The sequence below is a fragment of the Musa acuminata genome, chromosome BXJ1-6 (genome assembly GCF_036884655.1).
Source record: "Musa acuminata AAA Group cultivar baxijiao chromosome BXJ1-6, Cavendish_Baxijiao_AAA, whole genome shotgun sequence".
Classification (NCBI taxonomy): domain Eukaryota; kingdom Viridiplantae; phylum Streptophyta; class Magnoliopsida; order Zingiberales; family Musaceae; genus Musa; species Musa acuminata.
Genome location: NC_088332.1, coordinates 13,188,200 through 13,197,494, shown reverse-complemented (window position 1 = coordinate 13,197,494; position 9,295 = coordinate 13,188,200). Strand labels below are relative to the sequence as shown.

The 9,295-nt window shown below is 48.6% G+C and overlaps 2 protein-coding genes across 2 annotated transcripts; one reads left to right on the top strand and one right to left on the bottom strand.

Moving 5' to 3' along the window:
- Nucleotides 1–1,083: 1,083 nt before the first annotated feature.
- Nucleotides 1,084–2,637, top strand: LOC135676386 (probable BOI-related E3 ubiquitin-protein ligase 2). The gene is made up of 3 exons (XM_065187506.1): nt 1,084–1,271; nt 1,467–1,869; nt 1,971–2,637. The coding sequence occupies exons 1-3, from the start codon at nt 1,213–1,215 to the stop codon at nt 2,520–2,522; spliced, it is 1,014 nt and encodes a 337-aa protein (XP_065043578.1). The 5' UTR covers nt 1,084–1,212; the 3' UTR covers nt 2,523–2,637.
- Nucleotides 2,638–6,796: 4,159 nt separating this feature from the next.
- Nucleotides 6,797–9,254, bottom strand: LOC135676385 (glyceraldehyde-3-phosphate dehydrogenase A, chloroplastic-like). The gene is made up of 5 exons (XM_065187503.1): nt 9,067–9,254; nt 8,868–8,987; nt 8,366–8,670; nt 8,042–8,286; nt 6,797–7,471 (listed from the first exon to the last, which is right to left on the bottom strand). The coding sequence occupies exons 1-5, from the start codon at nt 9,106–9,108 to the stop codon at nt 6,969–6,971; spliced, it is 1,215 nt and encodes a 404-aa protein (XP_065043575.1). The 5' UTR covers nt 9,109–9,254; the 3' UTR covers nt 6,797–6,968.
- Nucleotides 9,255–9,295: the final 41 nt, after the last annotated feature.

Genomic DNA, 9,295 nt, shown 5'->3' with positions numbered 1-9,295 from the left:
CGTGGCTGTGTTCTGTCAGACGACTTCAATTACCTTCACCCGTACACACAGAGTTGCCATCCTCTAATTGTTATCCTATATATATATATAATAATAATAATAATAATAATAATAATAATAATAATATCTTCCATTCCTTTAATTAATAAAATGAGTGGTAAAATGTCTCAATAAGTGATTTACTAATTTGACTTGAAATTAATCATAAATTTCACAGACTAAAAACAGTTGATTTTCCTTTTTATTATTATTCGTAGCCTTTTTTAACACGTAAATTGCTTTTTTTGCACCAAAGCCTTGCACGCCTTAATTATTGGATTCATGTATTAGTTGACAATTTGATATCCAGAAAAATTTGGATAGCTAAATTATGCTTCATTTTAAATACAATTAAATATAAAATCATGCAAGAATAATAATAACTTCTTTCTATTAGGGTAAGTGATGACGACGGTGGGATTCATTGTGGCAAGCTGGCAACTATAATTTGAAGTCACAATATAATATGATTGCGAGACAATTCGTCGAACAAAGCACAATAAGAACAGGTGGAACAAAATACTGTGACGATATGGAGAACAGTCCAAAACATGTTCCCGTCACTCGTAGAAAATTCGCGGCTAAGCATCCACAGACTGACTTTGTCGCGTTGATGCAAGCAAACGTTGGTTCACACCGTGTTACGAGACAAGAAGAACCAATCAAATACTCTCCCCCGACTTTTCCAGCACGGTCAGAGCGGTAAAAGAGATGTTCAATTCAATGTCATCTGCATGAACCTGACAAAAAGACGCAGCATGAATTCTAGTCTCCCCTCCCTGTGATTTCACCTTTTTTTCCTTCACGTTTACCGAGGGCGTCGTTGTCTTCTCTCCCTTCTTCCTTATCGGTTCTTGACCGCCTCTCCCCCACGCGTCGCCGTGCGACTCTCAGTGCCTATCGTCCACGCGATCGATGCGAAGTCCAAGAGAAGTTTTATGGCGTAAATAATTGTGTCATTAAACAATTGATCTGTCCGTTCTCTCTCGTCTTTACTCCTCCCTCTCATGTTATGTCGTCTTATAAATAGTGCACCGCAACACCTTCCTCTTGCCATTTCGTCATCCCTTGCCTTCCTCTCTCGAGTCTGTCCTCCTCCTGTGCCAACAGAGCAGCAGCGTGGTGGTGGTGGGAGGGCGAGATTTTTGGATTGGTTACGTGCGGAAAAGGGATATGGCCGTGCAAGCGCAGCATCCCTCCGGTTTTGCTTTCTCCCCGGATTTCCGCAACCGGTGAGCTCAGCTTACCTTCCTACTTCTACTTGCTCACGAGCGCTTCCTTCCTTTCGTGCATGGGATTCCTTATCTTGCATGTTGTCTACCTCTGCGCGGTTTAGGAAGGCTTTATTGCGTAATACGTTGATCGTATAATTCGAGGCGTTTCGGCTTTTGTCTCTTACCATTAGTTGTATATATGTGTGTTTGCAGGGGCGGAAGCTTTGCGATAGAAGATTTCCAGATGCTGCAGGACCAGGGCAATACGGTAGGGCTGTACGGCGGCCACCTCGGCGGCATTCACAATGCCACTGTGTTCAGCGATCCCCAGAGCGAGCTTACGTGCAACGCCTCCGGGAAGAGGAAGCGGCCGCTGGAGGAGCCGCCCATGGTGATGCCGCAACCTATCCCGGACTACGACAGCAACCTTGCCTCCGTCTTGTCCCCGATCTGCTACCCCGACATCACGGCATCAGCCGCCGGCTGTCAGCAGAGCCGCCTGCTCGAGTCCGCCGGTACCTCCACCAGCGGCCGGACCGCGTCCCCTCTTACCATGAACCTCGTCTCCCAGATCTTTCACCACGGCGTCGAGATCGACTCCCTCATCCGCCTTCAGGTACTGTATCGATCTGTTCCGCGCGCTCTATCCTTTTGCATGTGTTTGATTCGTGTTTGGTCTTCTCGGTGTCTAACTCGTCATATCCGTATCGCTAGCAGAACGAGCGGCTGCAGAGTGGGGTGGAAGAGGCGCGGAAGAAGTATTTTAAGGCGCTGCTGTGGGGCATGGAGCAGCGTGCGGCGAAGAGGCTGAGGGAGAAGGAGGCGGAGCTCGAGAAAGCACGGCGGAAGAACGCGGAGCTGGAGGAAAGGGTGCGGCAGTTGGCCACGGAGGGCGAGATGTGGTTCGCTGTGGCCAGAAACAACGAGTCCATCGCCGCCAGCCTGCGGGCTGATCTCGAGCAGATCCTCCTCCGTAACGCTGCGGCCGCCCAGGTCAAGGAGGGCTACGGCGACACAGACGACGACGCCCAGTCCTGCCGCTCGGTCGAGGCGACGGGGCGGAAGTCTATCGCGCCCGCGCCGGCACCGACTGACGAGGTCCGCCGGTGGCCCCGGGCTGCATGCAAGTCGTGCGCCGAGGGCGACGTGTGCGTTCTGCTACTCCCCTGCAAGCACCTCTGCTTATGCAAGAGCTGCGAATCCAAAACACACGCCTGCCCTTGCTGCGGCACCGTCAAGAACGCATGCCTTCAAATCTTTATGCCGTAGACAAACATTTCTTCGTTCGATGGCCTCCTCTTTCCTTCTTTCTTTGTAAGGCTCGCCGCCGCGAGTTGACTGAACAAATGGATTTGTTTCATGGTATAGATTTCGCATTATTTTCTGTGGTTTCCTCCTCACCAAATTAACGACTGCCTTAAATTTCTTGTCTGCAAAGTAAGATCTTTACCCTTCCTCAATGCTCGTTCTAAAGCGAGGAAGATCAGAGAATTAATGCTGGAGGATTCCTTTGGCTTGTCAAACCTGGTCAGATCTACTATAGCAAAGATACTCCACATTGTTTCCTCTCTTAATATTCACTGCCTACAGTTTAATATTATTTATCAGTTAGATGACTCCATTAATTAAAGAGGCAAAGAGGTGTAGCAGAGCATGCAAGGGAAAAGGAAAGATCTCGTGGAGCCCCTCTCGGTCTGTGTACTATATAGGCTTTGTAGGAGAGAATAATGACATGGGAGGAACACCAGGAGCGGCAGTATTGTATTGTTTATCGTGGTGATGCTGCCTCATGTGATTTGATGAATAGGTAATGGATGCTTAACGTCATGGCTAAGCTTTGCAGGCCAACCGATCGAGAAGATGCAATGCACTTTGCCGCTGTATGTATCTTTTTAGACAATCAAGGAGGAGGACTTCTCCACCTCATGCCATCGATTATTTCCACTCCCTCTTTTGTTTTTAGCTTTTGGTGGATGGAGGGAGCATCGATCAAAGCAGGGGATGGTGGAGGTGGTGGTGACTTAGGTGGCAGAGATGTCACGAACAGATCATCCCTCTGCGTCTAGTTGTCCTCATCTTGCAGCTGGAAGTTACCTTCAAACCCTGTGCGTAGAAGGAGGCTTTTCTTCTCTTCGCAATGGCGAAACTTAAGAGGAATTAAGCTTTGGGTGGACATGGACGGATGCCATAAGTGGCTACCGGTACATGTCGCACATGAAACATAAAACAACAGTGAGATCGTAGGCAACACGGGCTGCTGGTTTCATTCACTTCACACGCCTTGCGCGAATGCCTTCTTCCAGCCACAATTAATGTCATGTACTGGACATGAAGATTTGGGTACACACTGCTCGAACTCACAGGTCGATTGTTCTGACCGACGTTTACTGGCGCACAGTACAGCACGGTCTCGTAAAAATTGAGTGGTACTGGAATCGCGTTGGCAATTATTACTCACGCTGTGGATTGTTTTGGACTGTAGACGTTCGATCTCCTTGTGAACACTGACGAAAGATCCGCGTAAAGTTACGGTCAATGACTGTGCAGAAGCCTTTCGGAAGCCCTGTGGCAAAGTGGCTGCAGTGGGAGCAGGGATTTGACAGCATCCGTGGATGCCTCCATGATTTCAAGCTTCCTTTTCCTTTTCCTCGTCTCGTCTTCGTGGCTTCTCCGTTGAGCTCGAAGGTTACGGAGCAGGGCAAAAGGAAAAGCGACATGTATCTCATCGATGGCATCAGATGCCACCGGCAAAGCTCTCTCTCACATGCCCTGCTTTTACCCTACTGAACCCAGTTTCCTTTGCCCATCCATACGCTGGCTTTCTGTCATTTTCCACTGGAGTAATGGCCCATGGCATGTGAAGTGGTGAAACCATTAAGCCCACCTACTCTTCTTCCTCTTGTCCCCGGGTTCGGTGGAGAAAAAGGCAGGCCATCACCTCTTCCTTCCTTATCTTTACCGGCCCTCTCAGTGTCCTTGTGACAGTAGATTAAAGAAGCACCTCGCTCTTTCGTCCGACACTCTTCTGGCTGTTTCCATGGCGGAATAAAGCAGCGGTAATTGACCGAAGCCGAGCGGGTTACAAAGCGGATGTGGACAAGGTTTGGACAGCCTCCGCCATGGGGAATTGAGATAGATGCGTTGAGACGAAGACAGGTGAACAGTTCTGATCTCGGCCTCAGTGGGTGGGGCGTCAGTGCAGCAGTTAGAGAGCGAGAGAAATAGATCGACTAAGAGTCATAAACATTTTTATTTTTCACTTATAAAAATAAAATTTTAAATATATAAAATTAACTATTTATTTCTCTTAAAATATGATTTTTCTAAATAACTCTCTCTCTCTCTCTCTCTCTCAATCTTTTTTTTTAAACTTTTAATTTAAATAAAATTCTATCAACTAAATTTAAATATAATTATAATTCTTAAAAATATTTATCGATCATAATAATCTTCATCTCAATTTTTAATTTAATTAAGATTATATTTAATGAATTTAAATATAATTAAAATGTCTGAAAACACTACAATATCCATCGGCCCTATCAACGATTTTGGCTTGGTCTGGTGTGCGTGGTGGGGTATGGCTGAGGTTATTTGAACATGGACATCAGTTGACCTGTCTTGCTCCATGCTCTGTAGCTTCTCCAAGGTTTCTGTCCACTGAATCTTAGGCCACAGTGTGCTGGCTTTTCTTTATTGCCTCCTCGATCCACTTGGGTAGCTCTACCAACAAGGCTCCAAAATTTAATGCAATAGGTCTCCCTCGAATCTCACAACCTTGTCCACCAAAAAAAGTTGGTGACTTTTCCTCCCCTCCCAATGTCTCTGAGTTTTACTTGCATTGGCTTGCGAAATGTCTCCATCTCAATGGACCTTTTCTTATTTCTTCGGATGAGAACACTCATCTGGGGAGCCAGGGATGCCTTTCTGGTGCCTTCGAGGCAGCTTCCTCTTAGATCACCACACTTCTTACGAAGCATTTCTTGGTCCTCTCCATGATCATGTCATGAAATTTTGTTTAGATTTGAAGCATCAGACCTTATGAGCCACCCAACATTTCTTGTCAGAACATGGCTTCACGCCTGATGATCTGATCCTGAGCTGATACAGGGTGGTGTCCGTCCATGTGCAGAACATTTTATATGAATCCTTAGATCGGGTATCATGATGATCCATTGGTCAAAGAGAAAGCAAGACACGAGAAGAGATTTGGAGTGCACGTAGGGTTTTCGATTTCGAAGATGCATCTTGTAGAAAACAGAGCTGGTCTATCTACCCTCGGCTTCCACGCAGTAACTAGGTCAAATGCTGAAGGAGTAGGAGGAGGAAGGAGAAGTAAGATAGGATGCGCTTTTTCTACAGGAAGACAAATGTGTGCATGTGACGGAGGAGGAACCTTTTCGCCACTCTTCTTCAAGTGGCCATAATGGGAGCAGCGTGCATGCCAAGCAGTACTGTCCCTGAACGCATTCATCTCCCTCATGAATAATCATGCAGCAGAAGCCATCGGTCCTTTGACTACTCGGCGTTCAATCAGCCGGACTTGTCTGGCCTCATCGTCGATGTGCTCTCTCCATCGATGCTAACTCTTTAACCGGAGAATAAATGCATTAGAGTCGATCGGGACCAAACTGCGTCCCGTCTCTTGTCTCCCTCCTGCAAATTATAATCCCCACCAGTACTTGTACCTATTCACAGTCTGACACCCAGCATAATAAAAGAATGGGAGACCGGGGTAAACTCCATGGATACCATGAGCTACAGGGGAGAAAACATTGATGGAAACGGGTCATCAGGATAAATTAGGATAAGATGCAAGCTCACGGAGAGCGGACAACACAGACGTGCTACCTATAAAGAGTCGTTTGGACAGTAGCCGGGAAGACGGGCCACAGCTGCAGCTGCAGCACCAGAGGAAGAGGAGGTGCTGTATTGGGAGAAGAGGGACGACTCCCCAACCCACAACAGTTGGAAGGTTGCGTGATTAGATCGCAATAAATGGGCCGCCTGCCTGCACGAAAGGCTGATGCCAGGGACCACCATCTCCAAGGTCACGATTGGAGGCAGCAGCTGATCCTACGAGAGAGAGATGGTCCATGAGGGCTCTTAAAACTGTACAAAATTCTGCAAAGATTAATAACATTGGTCGGTGGGGTTGATATGAATCAGACTTCCACGAAGAAGACGAGCCATGCGGCCATCGTTGCCGGACTTGCCGTCGGTGGCACGCTACACACCGACATATAGGTCTTGATATGCATGGTTAACAGCACATTAATTATGGTTTCCCTAATGACATATAGGTCTCAGTATTTTCATGAATTAGTGCTAAACTCTCGAGTTTAAAGATCAAAGCTGCATTGGATCGATTGGGCTGCACAACAGAGAACCAGAATCAACATCTCTCTACCAGTTTGTGTTCATAGAATTGGGCTGATGTGTTTGATGGGCTTACTTCTGAGAACATATATTGGGTCTTCTTTGAACATATACAACTGAATGCGACTATTCTCTGCCTTCTAAAGCAGAACACGAAAACCACATGAAATTTACACGATATATATATTGCTGATAGCAGAAGTGGATAATATACCAAAAGATTGATAACAAATCGATTTTTGGGTGACTGTGTTTAGAAGAGCAGAAACTTCGAGACGACGAAGAAGAAGAAACAGAAAGGTTACAAACTTAATCGTCCTCTCTGATGCTTCCCGATCACTTCCACTGGTTGGCTACGATGTCAGCCAAGTCGACCACCCTCTGTGAGTAGCCCCATTCGTTGTCATACCATGCGATCACTTTCACCATGTCATCGCCCATCACCATGGTCAGTGACGAATCAACGGTCGACGACACGTCGGAGCAGCGGAAGTCCACGGATACGAGAGGCTCGTCGCAGACGGAGAGGATGCCCTTCAGCTCCTTCTCTGCAGCGTTCCGGAAAGCAGCGTTGACCTCCTCCGCCAGAGTCTTCTTGGATACTTGGACGACAAGGTCAACGACCGAGACATTTGGGGTTGGGACGCGGAGGGCGATCCCGTTGAGCTTGCCCTTGAGGGAGGGGAGGACGAGGGCCACGGCCTTGGCGGCGCCTGTGGAGGTCGGGACTATGTTTAGAGCAGCAGCTCGCGCACGTCGCAGGTCACGGTGGCTCGCGTCGAGCAGCCTTTGGTCGCCGGTGTAGGAGTGGGTGGTGGTCATCGTTCCCTTGATGATTCCTGTCGATTCATGGGGTTACGTTACTCTGCAACAGGAAAACCTGTAGATACCAAATCTTAACACTTGCATCTATATATCAGCTGCACTTCAAAGATCGAACAGCAACTGTGAATCCCACATCGACATCCACATGAAGATCACAAAAACGAAGTCGAATGCAATCAGCTTGGAGATCTCGCCAGTTTTGTATTTTTCGATCTCAAATACACCATCTACAGGAGTTCATCAGATGACTGTCATTTTCTTTGTATATATATATATATCTGATGTGCATGAGGCAGAATTTGAACTTATGTACTCTACTGAGCAATGTGTTACAAAGAGACTAAGTTTGACTTACTAACAAAGGAAATGCAAGTCAACGTTTGAGATTGGTTTGGTGAACTTATATTGGTTTGGTCACAAAGATTATTAACCTATGAATTCAAGTAACAGATCATAATGAGAAAATAGCAAGTTGGTTTTTGTTCTATAGAAAGTTGTGTTCAGCAGTCTATTCATATGGCAGATAGAAACAAATTGCAAAGCTCGATTAAAATCTCAGAGGTAAACAAAGATGCGATGCTCACCAAACTTCTGGTCGAGGACCTTGACGAAGGGGGCGAGGCAGTTGGTGGTGCAGGAGGCGTTGCTGATGATGGGCTCATCGGGGTTGTACGTGTCGGCGTTGACGCCCACCACGTAGGTGGGGATGTCGCCTTTGCCCGGGGCGGTGATGAGCACCTTCTTGGCGCCGGCCTGGATGTGCTTCCCTGCTCCTTCTCTGTCCACGAACACTCCCGTCCCCTCGATCACCAAATCCACGCCCAGCTCCCTACAACCCGAACAGATTTAGTTGGATTCGAGATGCTACGCGGCGGGACTCGAGGGAAGTGTCATGGGCGTGCACGTACCCCCAGGGAAGGTCGAGGGGATTGCGGTTGGAGACGACCTTGATGACCTTGCCGTCGACGGAAATGGCGGACTCGCCCTCGGGCTTGACGTCGGCATCGAAGATGCCGAGGGTGGAGTCGTACTTGAGGAGGTGGGAGGCCTGCTTGATGCCTCCGGTGTCGTTGATCGCCACCACGTCCAGGGGCGAGTCCTTGCGCCCGTGCCAGCACCGCAGGAAGTTGCGCCCGATGCGGCCGAACCCATTGATCGCCACCTTTATCTTCGCCTCCGCCGCTCCCTTTCGGTACCCGCCACTGCTGCTCACCTGCGCCGCCCGCTCGACCACCCAGGGGTGAAGCAGCGCCACCCGAAGACCCCACAACCACGTCAGGCTTCCGGATAAGAGAAAGTGCATGTTCAGGGCCGAAACAGTCCAACGAAGATCTCATGTTTGGCCCAATGCACACTTTTGGATTTAGCCTATTGGTGTTTAAAGCCCATTAAAAGCCACGAGCAGCTCACCGCGGCGGTTCTAAAGGCGACGGTGGAGAGGAAGCCATCAGAGGAGTGGATCTTTCGCAAGGGAATGGAACAGGAAGCACTCCTCAGTCCGGAGAAGTCAGAGAACCCCTTGCCGCTCGCCTGCCGCCACAGCCAAACAGAACCACTATCAGTTGTCTACGCTTAACGTTAGAGCTGAAGCAAGAAGGGAGGACCCCACCTGAAGACAGGCATTGGCCGCCGTGAGAGTCGCCGAAGCCATGGGAACAGAGCGGGAGAACAGAAGCGGCAGCGGCAGCGGCGGCGGCGGCGGCGGCGGCGGCGGCAGCAACAGCACGAGAGCTTATAAGCGGGGAAGATAGGAAGAGAGGGCAGGTTGTGGTGCATGGACGCATGAGGGAATCGAGAGGCGAGGAGGAGATGATATTTTGGATAGCTCATCCGGCAAT

Bases quoted from the DNA above. Each gene is read 5' to 3' on its own strand.
- LOC135676385 (XM_065187503.1), bottom strand. From the start codon at position 9,108: ATGGCTTCGGCGACTCTCACGGCGGCCAATGCCTGTCTTCAG. The intron at 8,287-8,365 runs GTACGTGCACGC...TTCGGGTTGTAG, and splicing joins CCCCTCGACCTTCCCTGGGG to GGAGCTGGGCGTGGATTTGG. The intron at 7,472-8,041 runs GTGAGCATCGCA...ATGAATCGACAG, and splicing joins GGTCCTCGACCAGAAGTTTG to GAATCATCAAGGGAACGATG.
- LOC135676386 (XM_065187506.1), top strand. From the start codon at position 1,213: ATGGCCGTGCAAGCGCAGCATCCCTCCGGTTTTGCTTTCTCCCCGGAT. The intron at 1,272-1,466 runs GTGAGCTCAGCT...GTGTGTTTGCAG, and splicing joins TCCCCGGATTTCCGCAACCG to GGGCGGAAGCTTTGCGATAG. The intron at 1,870-1,970 runs GTACTGTATCGA...TATCGCTAGCAG, and splicing joins ACTCCCTCATCCGCCTTCAG to AACGAGCGGCTGCAGAGTGG.